General features: G+C 38.4%; 2 protein-coding genes and 1 pseudogene across 2 annotated transcripts; all 3 read right to left on the bottom strand.

Moving 5' to 3' along the window:
• Positions 1–5,517: 5,517 nt before the first annotated feature.
• LOC112579433 (olfactory receptor 5W2-like) lies at positions 5,518–6,546 on the bottom strand. The gene has a single exon (XM_025265877.3). The coding sequence runs from the start codon at positions 6,538–6,540 to the stop codon at positions 5,611–5,613; it is 930 nt and encodes a 309-aa protein (XP_025121662.2). The 5' UTR covers positions 6,541–6,546; the 3' UTR covers positions 5,518–5,610.
• Positions 6,547–17,924: 11,378 nt separating this feature from the next.
• LOC102407335 lies at positions 17,925–19,127 on the bottom strand (annotated as a pseudogene).
• A 728-nt stretch (positions 19,128–19,855) lies between these two features.
• Positions 19,856–20,236, bottom strand: LOC123464969 (histone H2B type 1-C/E/F/G/I-like). Its single transcript, XM_045162856.1, has one exon. The coding sequence runs from the start codon at positions 20,234–20,236 to the stop codon at positions 19,856–19,858; it is 381 nt and encodes a 126-aa protein (XP_045018791.1).
• Positions 20,237–22,732: the final 2,496 nt, after the last annotated feature.

Here is a 22,732-nt window from a genome sequence, read left to right as displayed (position 1 = left end):
GATGTAGTTATTCATTCTCATTGCTGTGTACTTTTCCAGCATACAAACTTATCATAAAGTCGTTTGTCTAATCTAAAGCAGAAGTCAGTGAACTCGACCTGTTAAGTTTTATTGGAGCTGTGACATACCATTCATTCATGTATTACGGATGGCTGCTTTTGTGATAGAGGACAAAACAGCTTAGATGTACCAAGATTTATGGTCGACAAACCTAAAATATACATTATTAAATACTTTCAGAAAAGTATGTCAAGTCTTGATCTAACGTATTAAAAGAAATGAGTTACTTTTGATGTTACCCTACTGTAATTAATACAATGGTGAACATTTCTATGAGTGTCTTTTGGGTGCATATTCATGCTATATGCTTGGACATACTTCTAGGAATAATATTTTTGGTCCTAGGACATTTATTTGTTCAGCTATAGGAGACTCAGGCAATGGCACCCCACTCCAGTACTCTTGACTGGAAAATCCCATGGACGGAGGAGCCTGGTAGGCTGCAGTCCAAGGGGTCGCTGAGGGTTGGATATGACTGAACGACTTCACTTTCGCTTTTCACTTTCATGTATTGGAGAAGGAAATGGCAACCTACTCCAGTGTTCTTGCCTGGAGAATCCCAGAGACGGGGTGGCCTGGTGGGCTGCTGTCTATGGGGTTGCACAGAGTCAGACACAACTGAAGTGACTTAGCAGTAGGAGACTCAGACATAGAATTTTACCAGGTGCAGTGTCAAATCTCAATCTACTCTCAATGCATAAAAGCCATGGTTGTTTCACATCCTCAACAATAGTAGATACTTGTTTACTATTTGGTGTGTAAATAAGTACTTTTGCCATTTGGTAAATGTCAACACAGCTCTTAACATTTTACTTCACTTCCATTTACTTCAGCATTAATAAAGTCGGATATCTATCCGCTTCTATAAGTGAAAGTTTGCACCCTCAAGCCAGGAGCTACTCCAGAATTCATGACCTCCAGAGGAAAGGATTTTGATCTGGAGTCAGAGAGGAGGCTTGATCACTTGAAGTTTTTGTGTAATAAAGTTTTATTAAAGTATAAAAGGATAGAGGAAGCTCTGACATCAGAAGCGGGCAGAAAGAGTGACCCCCTTGCTAGCTTTTAGCAAGGAGTTATATATCTGTTACAGAATCATCTCAAAACTGAGAGAGTTGTATCAGGCCCCTCTCCCACAACATGCATTTTTGAGACAGCCCAGGGCACAAGGTGAGTCACCCCCAGCCATAAAACAATTGACATGAACCTTAAAGAAAGGCAGATTTCCAAGCAATTACATAGTTTCAATAACACAGCTTGAGAACATTCCCATGAGTAAGACATAGGGATTTGTTGAGCCATTATCAGTTCAAGGTTTGAGAAAAGTTAAGTCCAAGCTGAACCAGGGGTCTTCCTGATAACACAGAATTTAAAACAAGCCTTCTTTTAATTTTGTACAGAGAGGGAACAAACAAACAAAAAACACCTACCACTTGCATTCTATTTCCTCTGCTTGGGGATCCCTAGCCTTCCTGCCTGTTACCCTCTCATAAGGAGTCCATGAGATGTTGAACTTGGATAACAGGGCATGTAAAACAGCTGTTTTTAAAAGTTTTTGGCCTCCTAAAACTCACACTGTCTTAATGGCTTCATGTAACTGACATTTCAGGTCGAGTGAGTAAGTGAAAGTCACTCAGTCATGTCCAACTCTTTGCAACCCCATGGACTATATAGTCCATGGAATTCTCCAAGCAGAATACTGGAGTGGGTAGCCTTTCCCTTCTCCAAGGGATCTTCCCAACCCAGGGATCAAACCCAGGTCTCCCTCATTTCAGGCAGATTCTTTATCAGCTGAGACACAAGGGAAGCCCTAGAATACTGGAGTGGGTATCCTATCTCTACTCCGGGGCATCTTCCCGACCCAGGAATTGAACTGGAGTCTCTTGCACTGCAAGTGGATTCTTTACCAACTGAGATACCCAGCCTATATGTTCAGATCAATTCTTTGACTGAATGTGAAGTGACTCTTTTTGTTTTTTCTTTATATTCTTTCCACGGATATGGATGGATTTATACCACAATAAAGCCATATTTTATAGAGGCAGATCATATCACTTGAAAAGAGCCTTAGAGGTAATATAGCTTAAACCCCTCTTCTACACAGGGTGATCTGAGGGGTAGAAAGCAAGAGTGAGTATTTAGAGTGGTGTTCCTGCCTGGTTTATAGCATGGTTCTAACTAAAGAGAAAGACATCCAGGGTGGTTAAAGATTTCTGCCTCTAGCTTTAACCCAGAGAAGGCAATGGCAGCCCACTCCAATAACTTGCCTGGAAAATCCCATGGATGGAGGAGCCTGGTAGGCTGCAGTCCATGGGGTCGCGAAGAGTCAGACATGACTGAGCAACTTCACTTTCACTTTTCACTTTCATGCATTGGAGAAGGAAATGGCAATCCACTCCAGTGTTCTTGCCTGGAGAATCTCAGGGACAGAGGAGCCTGGTGGGCTGCCCTCTATGAGGTTGCACAGAGTCGGACACGACTGAAGTGACTTAGCAGCAGCAGCAGCAGCTTTAACCCAGATCCTCCTACTTACTGGTGTGTTGAACATTACTGCTTTTCTATTTATAACGAGTATACTTGTACAGCCTGTAACAAGTATGAGTCTGTCTGTCCTCTGCATTAGACATTTACCAAATCTAACATTGCTTTGCCATGATTTAGTTCAGTTCAGCCTCTCAGTTGTGTCTGACTCTTGGCGACCCCGTGGACTGCAGCACGCCAGACTTTCTTGTCCATCCCCAACTCCCAGAGCTTGCTCAAACTCATGCCACTGAGTTTGTGATTGTCATGTTTATGCTAAAGTATTTCAGTGGCAATGATGAATAAAGAGGTCAAGATATAGGAATTTGACTGTAATATTAAAACATTATATATATCATTGATAAATTGCAATTGCACAATGATATTTTCCATGAGCCATTGGTGCATGTATGAGGATAATGTGATGTGAAGACATTAAAATGGTAAAGAATGAAGAATACTGAAATTTACAAGCTAGAATAAAGTTTTTGATGTATTGTTCCTTTTTTTTTCACATATTACTTTCAAGAAAGAAGAATCATTTTGCCCATATTCCTGAGTTAGAAATTATTATTTTTTTTAATTTTATTTTATTTTTAAACCTCAAACACTGTATTAGTTTTGCCAAACATCAAAACGAATCTGCCACAGGTATACATGTGCATCTAGTGGGGAATATATAAATAGAAGAAAATTTTAAGCCCATTAAATGGAATTCCAAAAATAGAACTGACTGATTCAGTTAATTGTAGGCTAGTTTTTTCAATTTGAGGAGAGGAAGCCTACAATTAACTGAATCAGTCAGTTCTATTTTTGGAATTCCATTTAATGGGCTTAAAATTTTCTTCTATTTATATATTCCCCACTAGATACAATATAATGGGATAGTATTTATGTTGAATTAGTCTTTAGATGGTGACATAAAACTGATCATATATATGAGGATGGATTAATTAGATCCATGTTTATTAATCTCTGAATTAATGGTAGTCCACTGACACCCTATTTTAACTATATTTCTGACTATATTTGCTGCCATTTTGCTGCTCATCAGTAACAAATCAAAAGAAGTCTAAGTGAATTGATGAAGTATGCCAGGAGTACACATATTTAAGTCTTTTCTATTATGCAAGAATTATCCTAATTTTTTCACTATGAGAATTTTTATTAACATGGCATAGTGCTTTACAAATACCACCCTGAACAACAGAGGAATTATGTAGGCTTTATTTTTCCATTCTGAAATATTGTCACATAAGGTCATTTTACAATGGCAGCAAGAAAATTGAAGACCATCAGAGGCTTTTAATTGTATAATTGCAATGAATAAATATGTCTCTTTCAGTACATTATGGTATTTTAAATACATGGTCACATCCTAGTTTTCTCAACAAACTAATTTAGTGCTTTAGCCTTCAGGAAACCAGATCAGAAGCAGATGAAATAGTCAAATAGCAAGAACTTAGAGCTTATTCTTTCTAGTGAAATTAATAAGCATGTCTCTATAGTATATTATCTTAATGTCCAAAACTATTTTATGGACCTTCCAAACAAACATGTGTATATATGTTCAATATGTTAACTATATTCTGATATACATTTTTAAGCTACTTATCAAACCCTCATTTAATTTTGTACTACTGACACATAATTAGCAGTGAAAAAGTGTTGTCTTCTATTTTTAGTTTATTATATATTTGTTTATTTGATCTTCCAGACAACATGTAATGCTTTGTTTATATAATGCAATGCTCAGTCTTTAGCAAAGAACTCTGATAAACAGGGTGATATAAAGCAATCTTTTAAATAGGTGTTTTTTTGTGAACCACAAAGAGACAAAGAAGGGTATTTAATCAGAACTAAGAGTAAGGAAAATGTGAAGGAAATTGGTGTGCAGAGAGTCACAGAAGAATCAATAGCTGATAATGAAGCACAATTATGTACTTTACCATGATTCTGTCCACTGTCCCTTAACTTCTTTTACTCTTTTTTTTAAAACTGTATTCAGATAAAATTGACAAATAACATGTTTATGATATAGAGCATGAAAATTTAATATATGTGTACATTGTGAAATAATTACTACAAAAAGTTAGTTAACACATTCATCAATTTACATAGCTATCATTTTGAGTGTGCATACCATGGAAACCCTTAAGAACTACTCTCTCAGCAAATTTCAGTCTTACAATACACAATTGTTAACTAGAGTTACAGTGCACATTAGACCCCCAGAACTTATTCATCAAGTAACAGAAAGTTTGTAAACTTTGATCAACATCCCCCTTTGCTCCCACCTTTCAGCCCGTAGCAACAGCCGATCTACTCTCTATTTCTATGTGCTTGACCAGTTGGATTCTATGTGTTTGTGAGACCGTGCAGTACTTGTCTTCCTCTGTATGAATTATTCCACTTAGCATATGCCCCTCATGGTTCTTCCATGTTGTAGCCAATATGACTTCTTTTAACAGGCATGGACTCATACACTTCAAGATCTGAATAACTGTCAGATCCTCTGCCTGCTATTTTTTCATCTCCCAAATTGAATCCTTTTCCGAATATCCAAAGATACCTTTCGTTTAGACTGGTTTTAGATATTTTTACTTTTGAATAATAGACCACTATGTGTTATCTCATGATGAATTTCAGGCTTATTATGAATTACTTGACTGTTTAGTTAATACATTATTAAAACCAGCTTATATTTAGTAGTATTTAAGCTACAAGATGTATTGTAGTACATAAAGAACTGAAAAGCTCAAAGATCAATGAACAAAATACACTATATATCTTAGTGTAATTTAAATAGTGCTTGAAAATTAACATATTGAAAAAGTCAGAAAAGTTTTTCCCAGAAACTAATACCATATACAAATTCTGGAAATATAAAGAAGCATGACAGGTGGGGGAAATAGAAATATACTTCAAATAGAAATTATGTTTCTCATGTAACCTCCGATTTAATTTTAATAAGTCAACAATCAGCATATATGCATGGATGTGTATGTGTGTACATACATAAAATATAAAATTTTAAAACCATTTATCCTTCCATTTTTTCAGAGTTTGTTTCACATCCTTGTTCCTTAGGCTATAAATCAGCGGGTTTAACATGGGAATCACAAGGGTGTAAAACAAAGAGGTCATTTTGTCTTCATCTAGCGAGTAGGAAGAACTTGACCTGAAATACATGAAGAGCATTGTTCCCTGGAAAATTGCCACAGAAGTTAGGTGAGAGATGCAGGTAGAGAAAGCTTTGAACCCCCCTTTGGCAGAGTGGATCTTCAAGACTGATAGGATAATATAACAGTAAGAGACAAGAACTCCTGAAATTGTACTCAGTTCAATGAAGCCAAAAGCAGTAAATATCAGTAACTCATTGACCTGTGTATCTGAGCAAGATAGCAATAGAAGAGGAGCAACATCACAAAAAAAGTGATTAATCTCATTTGACCCACAGAAACATAAGCGGAATGCTAATGTCATGTGTACCAACGTCTCTGCTATACTCACCAGGTAAACCCCAGCCATGAGCAGGGAGCACACCCCACTGGACATGCTGACTGCATAGAGCAAGGGGCTGCTAATGGCCTTGTACCGGTCATAGGCCATCACTGCCAGCAGGAGACACTCGCAATCTATAAAGGTATAGAGCACCAATAATTGCAGGGCACAGCCATAGAAGGGAATTGATTTGTTCTTAGCCAATAGATCCACCAGCATCTTGGGGCCAACTGCTGTGGAAATGCTGAGGTCACAGAAGGAGAGGTGGCTGAGGAAAAAGTACATGGGTGTGTGCAGCTGGGGATCCATCCTAATCAGGGTGATCATTCCTAGATTTGCCAGAAGAGTAATGAGATAAACAAGGAGGAACATGGTAAATAGAATAACTTTGGTCTTGGTGTTATCAGTAATTCCCAAGAAAATGAATTCAGTTAAGGAGGAGCAATTCCCTGTGTCCATTCTTCTTTGTTCTTGTGTAAACTTTTGGAGAAAATGATCAAGAAAATGATACTTGCATGTGTGACACTTTTCAGCATCTACAAAATGTCAAAAGAGAATATTTTTCCTGTAACTGTCTTTTTATACTTAGAAAAGTATTCAGTCATGCACCCACTCTTTAAAGAGGCATGGCTCTCTATTCTGCAATAATAAGAAAGTCTCTGAGAAAGACCTTTGAGAAATTGGATGTAAATCTAGATGTCATTCATGAGTTTTTTTTTTTTTTTTTTTTACTTTCTATAAGCTCTTCTCTGAGTGTTAGTTTCTTCATCCCAGGGAGCAGATTTAGAGAAATTTGACTCTTTACCTCTTGAGAAAAACCTAGAAGAGACACCAGTGTTAGAGAGACCAGGCCATAAGACATAGGACTGAGCATTTATGAGGGCTGAAAATAGTCACCTAGACACAAAGAACGATAACAATTTTTATGCTTCTCAAAAAAGCATGATTGGTTTCAGAGAATTTTATTTAATTCCAGAAACAGTGAGTACATCAATGACTAGTAATAAAAAATAATTGTATTCATGGGTTTAGTTTTTGCTATGATCAGTATTTTCTTGGACATGAATTAAGTATTATTGACCTGATTTTCTAGAAATTTATTCTTGCTTCTCCACAATGCTCACTACCTCTTTGTGGAGTGGCAGTTGTCAAAAGGTGAATCTCTTTTAATGAGTGGAAAAAAGAGCTAAAAGGAAGTGAAAACAAGAATTTATTGTATGATTCACATCATTTTAGATTTTAAATGGCCTGTTAGTTACTAAAGTGGAAAGAAGATGAGGGATAATAATGTTTCTAAAATGCATAGACTTTCCTCTTTGTTATATGTGTGTATGTGTATACGTGTTAATGTTTATAAGAATAGAATGGAAGCGATGAACTTTTTTCCCCCTCTGACCTAAGTAAACATGGCATGTGGTTCACATGGAGATGAATTTGTACATGTTTTTATTTTTACTGCGTTACCTACTCTATTTTAATAAAGCAAAACATACTTTAAATTCATGTATACCATTTTCCAATGATTAAAAAGCAAATATTTCCTGTGAAGAAAAAGCAAAATAAAATAAACAGTTGCATTCTGGATATTAACAAGTTCAGATTCTTGTGATTCTGAGATTGAAATATTTCTAGCCATTGATTTCAGATTTTCGTGAGTAGGCAGGCACAAAATGGTTCATATACAATTTTTTTCCCCTCAAAATGTTACATATTTTCTTCTATATTCTTTAAGTTAGGAACTGGAAACCTACCTGAGATGAGCAGGTCTTGGCTAGCTGAACAATAAGCAGATGGCCTCTTATTTTACCAGGTACATTGGGGCTTAAATCCCTGTGCTACTGCCCCTCTGCTTTGATCTTATGCAAACATTTCATGAATTATACTTCTGCTTCTGTATTTTCCCCTGAGAATTCAGGAGCCACTTAGCACAGGCTGCATTTTCATACTTCACTACTGTCATCAAATTGATCTATGGTAAAAAGAAAACTGCAAAATTTTTTTGTATGATGTGCTTCACAGTTATGAAATGGTTTTGTCCTTCTTTAGTTAAAGAGTAAACCTACTGAAACTCAAAAAGATCCTCCCTTTATTATTTCCGTTTTGTTAGATTTGTTCATAGTGTTTTAGAGTCTTCTTCACATCTCATTTAAGGATATTACCACACTTGGTTCATGTTTCGGTATTTACTGAAATGTAATGTGTACATTATAAAATTCACCCTTCTAATGTATACAGTTCTTTGTTTTTACCATATTTTTAAGGTTCTTAGGTTATCACCAGTATTTACTTCCACAACATTTTCATTATTACAATAAGAAATCCATATTTATTAGCTGTCACTTTCCCTTCCTTCCTCCCTGAGCCCTGGTAACTACTAATTTACTTTCTGATTCTTTGTGCTTTCCAATTCTCAGCCTCCTTTTTTTTTTTTTTTAATTTTATTCTATTTTTAAACTTTACATAATTGTATTAGTTTTGCCAAACATCAACACGAATCTGCCACAGGTATACACGTGTTCCCCATCCTGAACCCTCCTCCCTCCTCCCTCCCCATACCATCCCTGCAGGATACTGGATGCTTAGGACTGGTGCACTGGGACGACTCAGCCTCCTTTTAAACAGAAATATGCAACATGCTTTTTGTTTGTTTGTTTTTGTTGTTGTTATTCTTTTCATCAGGCTTCTTTTCTTCATTGAAACATATTCAAAGTTACTTATATTGCATATTTATCCTTTGAATTTTGCCATACTTCACCTGTTTTGACAAACAAAATTAGTGGAAATATTATAAGTCACTTCTGGGTCTTGTCTTGAAGAAGACAGTATGTGAAAGCCATGAATTACTGTTACAACTAGCCATCTGATTAAGCACTGTGGCACATTCTGAGATTACATGAACTGAAAGGGGAGAATTTGGGTTCATCTTTCTAGACATTCATATCTAATGTCAATTATTAAAGTACTTGCAACCTAGCCAGTCTTTCCACGGAATATTTCATGCAACCTCAGTAAACACGAGAAAGAACAAAATAAGGAGTCAGTGGCCATTCTCTTAAGTTATTTAGTTTTGAAATACAGTTTATGTAGGAAGAGATAACTAGAACAGTGTGCAAAAATAAATCAGAGAAACACGCTTTTGAATATATATAAATGCATGTATATTCAAGGGTTTCCAAGGCGGCTCAGCAGAAAAGATTCTGACTGCCTAACAGGAGATGTGAGTTCCATCCCTGGGTCGGGAAGAACCCCTGGAGTAGAAAATGGCAACCCATTCCAGTATTCTTGCCTGGGAAATTTGGGCAGAGGAGCCTGGCAAGCTATCATCCATGGAGTCACAAAGAGTCAGACATGACTGAGCACACTTGGTCAGTGGTCCTTCTCAAGTTATCTAGTTTTGACATGCAGTTTATGTAGCAAGAGATGAGTGGAAGAGTGTGCAAAAATAAATCAGAGAAGCAAGCTTTTGAATATATATATAAATGCATGCATATTCAAAGATTGAGGGAAAATGTTTGAAAACTATCTATCTATATATCTGACAAAGAACTTGTAGCCAAAGTATATGAACAGTCCTCATAGACATTAAGACAACAAACAATCTAATAAAAATTGAACAAATTTTTCAGGGAATGTTTAACAGGAGGATTCCTACGTGCTGTTTCTCATAAATCCTCTGTTTCTTAGTTTCTGTTGTCAGAAACCAGTGGAGTGGCAAGCCGCTCCCAGGAATGAGGTTGTGATATGAGACAGGCTTGAATCTCCTTCAGTAAACATTCTCTTTACAACAAAACTGCTTAGTCTTGATCCTCTTTCTTGAGATATGGATTGTCTCCTGACCTTGTGACCATTATTAATCCCTTGTTCCCTTGGTAACGGTTGCTGTACATTTGGTTTTCTTTTTTAATTTTATTTTATTTTTAAACTTTACATAATTGTATTAGTTTTGCCAAATATCAAAATGAATCTGCCACAGGTATACATGTGTTCCCCATCCTGAACCCTCCTCCCTCCTCCCTCCCCATTCCATCCCAGTGCACCAGCCCCAAGCATCCAGTATCGTGCATCGAACCTGGACTGGCAACTCGTTTCATACATGATATTTTACATGTTTCAATGCCATTCTCCCAAATCTTCCCACCCTCTCCCTCTCTCACAGAGTCCTATTATACAGAGTGAAGTAAGCCAGAAAGAAAAACACCAATACAGTATACATTTGGTTTTCTGATCTTTATCATTCTCAAAGAAATTTCTTGTACAACAGCTTATATATACTCACAGGAAGATCATTAAAGCACCTTTGCTCCATCAGAGCTTGGGTCCCCGTATCTTTCTTTCTTTCTTTCTCTCTCTCTCCCCCTCCCTTTGGCTCTCTCTTTCACTTTCTTATCATCGACTCCAGACCACCAGGTTCCAGTCCCTTAAAGGACCCCAACACAAATTAAGTCTCATCAAGAAGATATACACAAAGAAACTCACTTCAGACCTAGAGACACATACAGACTGAAAATGAGGGGATATAAGAAGATACTTCACATGCAAATGAAAATCAAAGGAAGCTGGAAAAGCAATATTCATATCAGACAAGATAGACTTTAAATTAAAGAATGTTAAAAGAGACAAGGAAAGACACTACACAATGACCAAAGGATCAATCCATGAAGAAGACATAACAATTGTAAATATATATGCACCCAATACAGGAACACTTCAATATATAAGGCAAGTGCTAATATCTATAAAAGGGGAAATTAGCAGTAACACAACAATAGTGGGGAACTTTAACAGTCAAATTACACCAACGGATGGATCACCCAGGCAGAAAATTAATAAGTAAACCAAGTCTTAAATGACACAACAGACCAGATAGATTTGATATTTGTAGGACATTCCATCTGAAAGAAGCAGAATAAACATTCATCTCAAGTAAACACAGAATATTTTCCACAATAGATCATATCATGGATCACAAACCAAGACTTGGTAAATTTTTAAAAACTGAAATAATAACAAGCATCTGTTTCCAATGACAATATGAGAAATCCATTACAAGATAAAGCTGCAAAAAACACAAACATATGGAGGCTAAACTATATGTGACTAAACAACCAGTATCACTGAAGAATACAAAGAGGAAATCGAAAAATACTTAGAGACAAATGACAACAAAAACAAGACAATCCAAAACCCAAGGTGCTCAGCAAAAACAGTTCTAAGAAGGAAGCTTATTGCAATACAATCTTACTTCAGGAAACAAGAAAAATCACAAATAAACAACCTTACATTACACTTAAAGCAACTAGAGAAAGAATAAACAAAACCTGAAGTTAATAGAAGGAACCAAAACATAAAGATCAGAGCATAAATAAATGAAAAACATAAAGAAAATAATAACAAAGGTCAGTGAAATTAAAAGCTGGTTCTTTTAGAATATAAAGTTGATAAACCTTCAGTCAGACTCATCAAGAGAAGCAAAGAGAAGACTCAAGTCAATAAAATTACAAATGAAAGATGAGAAGTAACAACTGACATTACAGATATTTTCCATCAGTCATTGGTGATGTGTAAGAGGGATGTGTTATGGAAAGAAGAAGAAAAGTTAGTGATGAGGACTGAAGTAGACAGCCTAGAATGCATCAGAGCCTTTTGATATGCTGTTCCCTATTTTTGTGGAATTTCAAGAATTTTCATGGAACAGAAGAGTAACTCCATGCCATTGCCACAACTTGGATTTGAATTGTGAATTTCCTAAAAAACACTCAATTCTTCTTTAAGTTATCCAATTTCAGATGAAGAAGCCTATTTTAATCAAATGTTGTCTGCTTCAACACTATTTTTGACTTCCATTTAATTGACTTAATTTTTTTCTTTTTTTTCATATCATATTTATTAGATCCAATAAAATGGACCAATATGTAGGTCACATCAGTCTTTAGATGCTGTAATATCCATCTTTTTTGGGTGTTAGTTCTAAAAGGTCTTGTAGGTCTTCATAGAACCGTTCAACTTCAGCTTCTTCAGCATTACTGGTAGGGGCATAGACTTGGATTACTGTGATATTGAATGATGTGCCTTGGAAACGAACAGAGATCATTCAGTCATTTTTGAGATTGCATCCAAGTACTACATTTTGAACTCTTTTGTTGACCATGATGGCTACTCCATTTCTTCTGAGGGATTCCTACCTGCAGTAGTAGATATAATGGTCATCTGAGTTAAATTCACCCATTCCAGTCCATTTTAGTTTGCTGATTCCTAGAATGTCGACATTCACTCTTGCCATCTCTTGTTTGACCACTTCCAATTTGCCTTGATTCATGGACCTGACATTCCAGGTTCCTATGCAATATTGCTCTTTACAGCATCGGACCTTGCTTCTATCACCAGTCACATCGACAGCTGGGTATTGTTTTTGCTTTGGCTCCATCCCTTCATTCTTTCTGGAGTTATTTCTCCACTGATCTCCAGTAGCATATTGGGCACCTACTGACCTGGGGAGTTTCTCTTTCAGTATCTTATCATTTTGCCTTTTCATACTGTTCATGGGGTTCTCAAGGCAAGAGTACTGAAGTGACTTGCCATTCCCTTTTCCAGTGGACCACATTCTGTCAAATCTCTCCACCATGACCCGCCCTTCTTGGGTTGCCCCACGGGCATGGCTTAGTTTCACTGAGTTAGACAAGGCTGTGGTCCTAGTGTAATTAGATTGACTAGTTTTCTGTGAGTATGGTTTGAGTGTGTCTGCCCTCTGATGCCCTCTTGCAACACCTACCATCTTACTTGGGTTTCTCTTACCTTGGGCATGTAGTATCTTTTCATGACTACTCCAGGAAAGCACAGCCGCTGCTCCTTACCTTGGACAAGGGGTATCTCCTCACCACTGCCCTTCCTGACCTTCAACGTGGGATAGCTCCTCTAGGCCCTCCTGCGCCCACACAGCCACGGCTCCTTGGACGTGGGGTTGCTCCTCCCAGCCGCTGCCCTTGGCCTTGGGCCTGGGGGCATGGAGTAGCTCCTCCTGGCCACCACCCCGACCTCGGACTCTGGGTAACTCCTCTTGTCGCTGCCCCTGACCTTGGACGTGGGGTAGCTTTTTATTATAGGGGACTGGAATGCAAAAGTAGGAAGTCAAAAAACACCTGGAGTAACAGGCAAATTTCGCCTTGGAATACGGAATGAAGCAGGGCAAAGACTAATAGAGTTTTGCCAAGAAAATGCACTGGTCATAACAAACACCCTCTTCCAACAACACAAGAGAAGACTCTATACATGGACATCACCAGATGGTCAACACCGAAATCAGATTGATTATATTCTTTACAGCCAAAGATGGAGAAGCTCTATACAGTCAGCAAAAACAAGACCAAGAGCTGACTGTGGCTCAGATCATGAACTCCTTATTGCCAAATTCAGGCTTATATTGAAGAAAGTAGGGAAAACCACTAGACCATTCAGGTATGACCTAAATCAAATCCCTTATGATTATACAGTGGAAGTGAGAAATAGATTTAAGGGCCTAGATAGATAGACTGCCTATGGAATGAGGTTTGTGACATTGTACAGGAGACAGGGATCAAGACCATCCCCATGGAAAAGAAATGCAAAAAAGCAAAATGGCTGTCTGGGGAGACTTTACAAATAGCTGTGAAAAGAAGAGAAGCGAAAGGCAAAGGAGAAAAGGAAAGATAGAAGCATCTGAATGCAGAGTTCCAAAGAATAGCAAGAAGAGATAAGAAAGCCTTCTTCAGCGATCAATGCAAAGAAATAGAGGAAAACAACAGAATGGGAAAGACTAGAGATCTCTTCAAGAAAATTAGAGATACCAAGGGAACATTTCATGCAAAGATGAGCTCGATAAAGGACAGAAATGGTATGGACCTAAAAGAAGCAGAAGATATTAAGAAGAGATGGCAAGAATACACAGAAGAACTGTGCAAAAAAGATCTTCATGACCCAGATAATCACGATGGTGTGATCACTGATCTAGAGCCAAACATCCTAGAATGTGAAGTCAAGTGGGCCTTAGAAAGCATCACTATGAACAAAGCTAGTGGAGGCGATGGAATTCCAGTTGAACTATTTCAAATCCTGAAAAATGATGCTGTGAAAGTGCTGCACTAATATGCCAGCAAATTTGGAAAACTCAGCAGTGGCCATAGGACTGGAAAAGGTCAGTTTTCATTCCAATCCCAAAGAAAGGCAATGCCAAAGAGTACTCAAACTACCACACAATTGCACTCATCTCACACGCTAGTAAAGTAATGCTCAATATTCTCCAAGCCAGGCTTGAGCAATACATGAACTGTGAACTTCCTGATGTTCAAGCTGGTTTTAGAAAAGGCAGAGGAATCAGAGATCAAATTGCCAACACCCACTGGATCATGGAAAAAGCAAGAGAGTTACAGAAAAACATCTATTTCTGCTTTATTGACTATGCCAAAGCCTTTGACTGTGTGGATCTCAGTAAACTGTGGAAAATTCTGAAAGAGATGCGAATATCAGACCAACTGACTTGCCTCTTGAGAAATTTGTATGCAGGTCAGGAAGCAACAATTAGAACTGGACATGAAACAACAGACTGGTTCCAAATAGGAAAAGGAGTACCTCAAGGCTGTATATTGTCACCCTGCTTATTTAACTTATATGCAGAATACATCATGAGAAACGCTGGATTGGAAAAAACACAAGCTGGAATCAAGATTGCCAGGAGAAATATCAATTACCTCAGATATGCAGATGACACCACCCTTATGGCAGAAAGTGAAGAGGAACTAAAAAGCCTCTTGATGAAAGTGAAAGTGGAGAGTGAAAAAGTTGGCTTAAAGCTCAACATTCAGAAAACAAAGATCATGGCATCCGGTCCCATCACTTCATGGGAAATAGATAGGGAAACAGTGGAAACAGTGACAGACTTTATTTTTGGGGGCTCAAAATCACTGCAGATGGTGACTGCAGCCATGAAATTAAAAGACATTTACTCCTTGGAAGGAAAGTTATGACCAACTTAGATAGCATATTCAAAAGCAGAGACATTACTTTGCCAACAAAGTTCCGTCTAGTCAAGGCTATGGTTTTTCCTGTGGTCATGTATGGATGTGAGAGTTGGACTGTGAAGAAGGCTGAGCGCCGAAGAATTGATGTTTTTGAACTGTGATGTTGGAGAAGATTCTCAAGAGTCCCCTGGACTGCAAGGAGAACCAACCAGTCCATTCTGAAGGAGATCAGCCCTGGGATTTCTTTGGAGGGAATGATGCTGAAGCTGAAACTCCAGTACTTTGGCCACCTCATGCGAAGAGTTGACTCATTGGAAAAGACTCTGATGCTGGGAAGGATTGGGGGCAGGAGGAGAAGGGGACGACAGAGGATGAGATGGCTGGATGGCATCACTGACTCGATGGATGTGAGTCTGAGTGAACTCCGGGAGTTGGTAATGAACAGGGAGGCCTGGCGTGCTGTGATTCATGGGGTCACGAAGAGTTGGACACGACTGAGCAACTGAACTGAACTGACTGAATCTCACATAGTTACCATTTTGAGAGTGTGTATGGTGAGGACTTATATGCAGAGTACATCATGAGAAATGCTGGGCTGGAAGAAACACAAACTGGAATCAAGATTGCTGGGAGAAATATCAATAACCTCAGATATGCAGATGACACCACCATTATGGCAGAAAGTGAAGAGGAACTCAAAAGCCTCTTGATGAAAGTGAAAATGGAGAGTGAAAAAGTTGACTTAAAGCTCAACATTCAGAAAACAAAGATCATGGCATCCAGTCCCACCACTTCATGGGAAATAGATGGGGAAACAGTGGAAACAGTGTCAGACTTTATTTTTCTGGGCTCCAAAATGACTACAGATGGCGACTGCAGCCATGAAATTAAAAGACGCTTACTCCTTGGAAGGAAAGTTATGACCAACCTAGATAGCATATTCAAAAGCAGAGACATTCCTTTGCCAACAAAGGTTAGTCTAGTCAAGGCTATGTTTTTTCCTGTGGTCATGTATGGATGTGAGAGTTGGACTGTGAAGAAGACTGAGCACTGAAGAATTGATGCTTTTGAACTGTGGTGTTGGAGTAGACTCTTGAGAGTCCCTTGGACTGCAAGGAGATCCAACCAGTCCATTCTGAAGGAGATGAGCCCTGGGTGTTCTTTGGAAGGAATGATGCTAAAGCTGAAACTCCAGTACTTTGGCCACCTCATGTGAAGAGTTGACTCATTGGAAAAGACTCTGACGCTGGGAGGAATTGGGGGCAGGAGGAGAAGGGGACGACAGAGGATGAGATGGCTGAATTGCATCACTGACTCGATGGACGTGAGTCTGAGTGAACTCTGGGAGTTGGTGACGGACAGGGAGGCCTGGCGTGCTGCGATTCATGGGGTTGCAAAGAGTCGGACATGACTGAGCGACTGATCTTATCTGATCTGATGGTGAGGACAGTTAAAATCTACTCTTTTAGCAAATTTCAAGTTTATAATACAGTGTTGTTAACTGGAATCATTATGTAAATTAAACCCCCTAAACTTGTTCAATAAATAATAGAAAATTTTTGCACTTTGACCAACATCATTCTTTTCTCCTGTCTTTCAGACCCTAGCAACAACCAATCTACTCTCTACTTCTATGAAATTTATTTATTTACTTAGGCTGCACCACAAGGCTTGCAAAGATCTTAGTTCCCTCACCAGGAGTCAAACCCAGGCCTGGTCATTGAAAGCACCAAGTCCTATTCATTGGACTTCCAGGGAATTCCTGAGATTTACATTTTAGATTCTATCTATATGTGAGATCATGCAGTACTTATCTTCCTCTGTATGGATTATTTTACTTAGTATGTTGCCTTCACGGTTCTTCCATGTTATAGCACATATGACTTCTTCCAACAAACATGGACTTGTATATTTCACAACCTGAATAACTGTCAAATCCTCTATCTACTATCCTTTCATCTCTCAAATTGAGTCTTATTTAGATCTGACTGAATATCTCTATTCAAAGATGATGTTATTTTGGACTAGATTCAGATATTTTTGCTTTGAAATTATAGCCCTGTATGTATTATTTCATGATGAATTTGAGGTTATAATGAGTTACTTGACCATTTAGTTAATATGTTATTTGTTTTAGCTTATATTTAGTAGTATTTAAACTGCAAGATCGGAGAAGGCAATGGCAACCCACTCCAGTACTCTTGCCTGGAAAATCCCATGGATGTAGGAGCCTGGTGGGCTGCAGTCCATGGGGTTGCTACGAGTTGGGCACGACTGAGCAACTTCGCTTTCACTTTTCACTTTCCTGCACTGGGGAAGGAAATGGCAACCCACTCCAGTGTTCTTGCCTGGAGAATCCCAGGGATGGGGGAGCCTGGTAGGCTGCAGTCCATGGGGTCTCACAGAGTCGGACACTACTGAAGTGACTTAGCAGCAGCAGCAGCAAACTGCAAGATGTGCTATAATAAACCAATAGAATATTGTAAAGTACTTAGCCTCCAATTAAAATAAATAAATTTATATTAAAAAAATCTACATGCTCAAAGATCACTGAATAAATGCACAGTAAGTCTTATAATAATTGAAGCAATGTTTGAACAACAACTAAACAAAAATTAGCATAATGTAAACATCAGAAATGTTTTTCATTTAAACTAAATGCCATGTACAAATTCTGGAAAGATAATTAAACATGACATGTGAGAGGAACAGTAATAGATTTAAGATTGAGATTTAGTGTAATACTACTTTAGGAAAGTGAAAAATTATGTTTGTCATGTATTCTACCATATAATTTTAATAAATCATCTGTCACTATAGCCATGTTTATTCACATACGCCTAACATAAATATTTAAAGCCATTTATTTTTCAATTTTTCTAGGGCCACTTTCACAGCCTTGTTTTGTAGACTGTAAATCAGAGGTTTTAACATGGGAGTCACAAGGGTGTAAAACAGTGAGGTCATTTTGTCTTGATCTAGAGAGTCGGAGAAGGCAATGGCACCTCACTCCAGTACTCTTGCCTGGAAAATCCCATGGATGGAGGAGCCTGGTGGGCTGCAGTCCATGGGGTCGCTAAGAGTCCGACACGACTGAGCAACTTCACTTTCACTTTTCACTTTCATGCATTGGAGAAGGAAATGGCAACCCACTCCAGTGTTCTTTCCTGGAGAATCCCAGGGACAGGGGAGCCTGGTGGGCTGTCATCTATGGGGTCGCACAGAGTCAGACTCGACTGAAGCGACTTAGCAGCAGCAGAGAGTAGGAAGAACTTGGTCGGAAATTCATGAAGAGCAGAGTTCCCTGGAAAATTGCCACAGCAGTTAGGTGGGAGGTGCAGGTAGAGAAAGTTTGAATCTCCCGTCAGTGGAGTGGATCTTCAAGACTGATAAGATAATATAACAATAAGAGACAAGGACTCCTGAAATGGTACTCAGTTCAATGAAGCCAAAAATCTTGAATATCCTAATTCATTGACCTATGTGTCTGAGCAAGTATCAACAGGAGAGGAGGAACATCACAAGAAAGTGGTTAATCTTATTTGACTCACAGAAGGATAAGCGGAATGCTAATGTCGTGTGTATCAGAGCATCTGCCATCCCCACCAGGTAAACCCCAGGCACGAGCAAGGAGCACATCCTGGACATGCTGACTGCATAGAGCAAGGGGCTGCTGATGGCCTTGTACCAGTCATAGGCCATCACTGCCAGCAGGAGACACTCAGCATTGGCAAAGATACAGAAGACCAAGAATTGCAGAGTGCAGCCACAGAAGGGGATTAATTTCCTCTTGGCAAATAGGTTCAAGAGCATCTTGGGGTCAACTGCAGTGGAATAGCAGAGAACACAGAAGGAGAGGTGACCAAGGAAAAAGTACACGGGTGTGTTCAGCTGGGGATCCATCTTAATCAGGAATATCATCCCAAGATTTGCCAACTGGCCAGTGAGATAAACAATTAGAACCATGGTAAATATGGTCACTTTGTCCTCAGTGTTATCAGTAATTCCCAGGAAAATGAATTCAGTCATAGAGGAGCAATTCCCTTCATCCATTCTTCTTTGTTCTAGTCTAAACTTTTAGAAAATGATCAGGAAAAGGACATATGGATGTGTAACACTTCTGCACATCTGCAGTATATCATAAGATAGAACACAATTCTATAGGCAGTTGTCTTCATATTCAGAAAATTATCCATTCATGCACCCACTCTTTAAAGAGGCATAGCTATTATTCAATAACAACAAATACCTGGGATAGAAGTTGAGAAACTGAACCAAATCTCAATGTCATGTTTGAGGCATGTTACTTTCTATAAGCTTGTCTCTGAGCCTTCCTTTCTTTACTTCAGAGAATGCATTTGATAAATTTACCTGTCTTTTCCTCTTCAAAATAATGGGGATGAGACTCTAATGTTAGAGATACCAGGCTATAAGAGTCAGGATTAAGCATTTTCTATGGATATTCATGTGGATACAAAACAAGATAACAGATTTAATATTTCTCAAAACCATCATTGTCTTAAGAGTGTCTGTATCAGTTCCAGAAATGATGAGCACATCATGGATTGATCAAAATAGAATAATTATGTTTCTGGTTTTGGTTTATGTTATGTTCAGTATTTGGTGAGACATTAGTGAAAGTGAAGTCGCTCAGTCGTGTTCGACTCTTAGCGACCCCATGGACTACAGCCCACCAGGCCCTCTGTCCATGGGATTTTCCAGGCAAGAGTACTGGAGTGGGGTGCCATTGCCTTCTCCGTTAACAGCGGCTAGGCATATTATATTTACTTGGAGCTGGTAAACTTGGTGACAGCCTTAGTGCCCTCGGGCACGGTGTGCTTGGCCAGCTCCCCAGGTAGCAGCAAGCGCACAGTGGTCTGGATCTCCCTGGATGTGATAGTTGAGCGCTTGTTGTAATGTGCCAGGTATGATGCCTCGCCAGCAATGCACTCGAAGATGTCGTTGACGAAGGATTTCATGATTCCCATGGCCTTGGACGAGATGCCGGTGTCCGGATGGACTTGCTTCAGCACCTTGTACACGTACACGGAGTAGCTCTCCTTGAGGCTGCACTTGCGCTTCTTGCCGTCCTTCTTCTGGGCCTTAGTCACAGCTTTTTTAGAGCCCTTTTTAGGGGCAGGAGCAGACTTAGCTGGTTCAGGCATGTCTATAATGACAACACCCGACAACACAGACATTAAGCAAGTATTAATGAGCAGTTCTCTAGATGTGTATTTTTGTTTTGTCATAATATTAATTACCTATTTGTGGGAATTGTCTGGTGCCAAAGAAAGAATCTCTTTACTCATTGAAGGAAACACTTCTACAAACTTATGTAACACATATATTTTTATCTCTTGAGCTACCCTGTAGCTCAGCTGGTAAAGAATAAACCTGCAATACAGGAGACCCCAGTTCAATTATTGTGCCAGGAAGATTCCCTGGAGAATGGGTAGGCTACCCACTCTAATATTCTTGTGCTTCCCTGGTGGCTCAGATGGTAAAGAATCTGCCTGCAATGTGGGAGACCTGGGTTTGATCCCTGGGTTGGGAATAATCTCTTGGAGAAGGAAATAGCTACCCACTCCAGTATTCTAGCCTGGAGAATTCCATGGACTGTATAGTTCATGGGGTCACAAAGAGTCAGACATGACTGAGTGACTTTCACTTTCAATTGTTTCTGAAATATATAGACTCATCTCCATTGTGTTTGCATGCATTTATATGTGTGTCACATGTTTGCATGTGTGTGTGTCTTGGATAATATGTGAAAATTGGAATGTGAGTGATGTGTATATTTTTTAGACCTAAAGAATATGACATATTGTTCACATGAAGTTCAGTTTTTCACAGGTTGTTATTTGTAAGATGGAACCTCAACTACTTCTGAAATAAAGCAACAAGAACCTTCAAACTAATGTTTATACTTGGTTGTTGTTGTTATTTAGTCACTAAGTCATGTTTGGGACTTTAGTGACCCCCTGGACTGTAGCCTACCAGGCTCCTCTGTCCATGGGATGCTGTATGGTTCAATATCATCTGACCATTGTCAACATGAAGAGTAACAGAATACAGCCCAGTTATTTAACCTGTGCCATTTTGAGATAGTGTTTATATAGCAAAGGAAAGCTGAAGCAGTATGAATAGAATATAAGCAGGGGGGAAATGTTTTGTTGATTATTAATTATTCCTGTTACATAATTTTATGAAGTGATGTGTATATGTTTTGTATTATTATGTAAGCTATGTATTATTATGTAATATAGATAGATGTTAGATTTATAGATGAAGTGAAGAAAATATTTACAAAATATTTTTGCAACAAAGAATTTGTAGCTAGACTATACAAAAATGTTTATAAATAATAAAAACACAACCCAATTAAAAATAGGGACATGATTTGAACAGATACCTCACCAATAGATATATAAATGACAATTAAATAATGATATAATAAATAATGATGATGAAAATAATAATAAACAGCAAGAATATAAGTTATAGAAATATATTTTGCAATTATATGTGTCCTTTTATGTCCAGACTTCAAGTGAATGTTCTCTGTGGTGCTTCCCAATGTCACGTCAGTTGACCGGCCATTGAAGACACAGGTTATACACTCAGTAGCTCATTGTGTTTCTGAGATATCAGAGAAGTATGTTCCATATTTTCAGTAATACTTACACACATAAACATAAAAAATATGGAGGAAAACAAATACTTGGCTTGTAATTAACCTTTAGTGTGCAAGATGCCACTTAGAAAAAGTTTTCAAATTAATTTGAATTAGATTGGGTAGAGAAGGTTCTTGACTTGTTATTGGACAACACTTGAGAAAAGGTATTTGATTTTGTATTATTGCTTTCCTAGCATCCCTGCCTCACACCATCTTGTTGCACTATATGTATTTTAATTGATTAAAGAAATATATGTATTTAAGATCTATCAAGTGGTTAAAATGATTCAAGCATGATTCTCAGCATTTAGTCCAACATGCAACAGTCACTGATGTAGGTACTATACTCTCCTCATTTTACAGGTCAGACAATTGAGACAGAAAAATTAAGTAACTTGATCAAAGTGCAATTAACTAGTTGGGTACAAGAGCTAGCACAGAAACCAAAGGAATCTGGCTTCCTCCCTAATCTAGTAATTTTGTAAATGAAATCTTATTAATGAGATATTCTACCCATGAAAACACACACAGACACAATGTCTGAGGTTCTTTCTATATCTTTTAAGACAACCTAATACAATCTGTTCTAGAATTAACTCCCAGCTCCTAATGGCTGGGAGTGACAGACTTTATTTTCTTGAGCTCCAAAATCACTGCGGATGGTGACTGCAGCCATGAAATTAAAAGACGCTTGCTCCTTGGAAGAAAAGGTATGACAAACATAGCATATTAAAAAGCAGAGACATTACTTTGTCAACAAAGGTCTGTCTAGTCAAAGCTGTGGTTTTTCCAGCAGTCATGTGTGGATGTGAGAGTTGGACTATAAAGAAAGCTGAGCGCCAAAGAATTGATGCTTGAACTGTCATGTTGAAGAAGACTCTTGAGAGTCCTTTGGCCTGCAAGAATATCAAACCAGTCAATAAAAAAGGAATATTCATTGGAAGGACTGATGCTGAAGCTGAAGCGCCAATACTTTGGTCACCTG

Source organism: Bubalus bubalis, chromosome 16, assembly GCF_019923935.1.
Source record: "Bubalus bubalis isolate 160015118507 breed Murrah chromosome 16, NDDB_SH_1, whole genome shotgun sequence".
NCBI classification, from domain to species: domain Eukaryota; kingdom Metazoa; phylum Chordata; class Mammalia; order Artiodactyla; family Bovidae; genus Bubalus; species Bubalus bubalis.
Note: the sequence above shows the minus strand (reverse complement) of the source record. Positions and strands in the feature narration are given on the sequence as shown.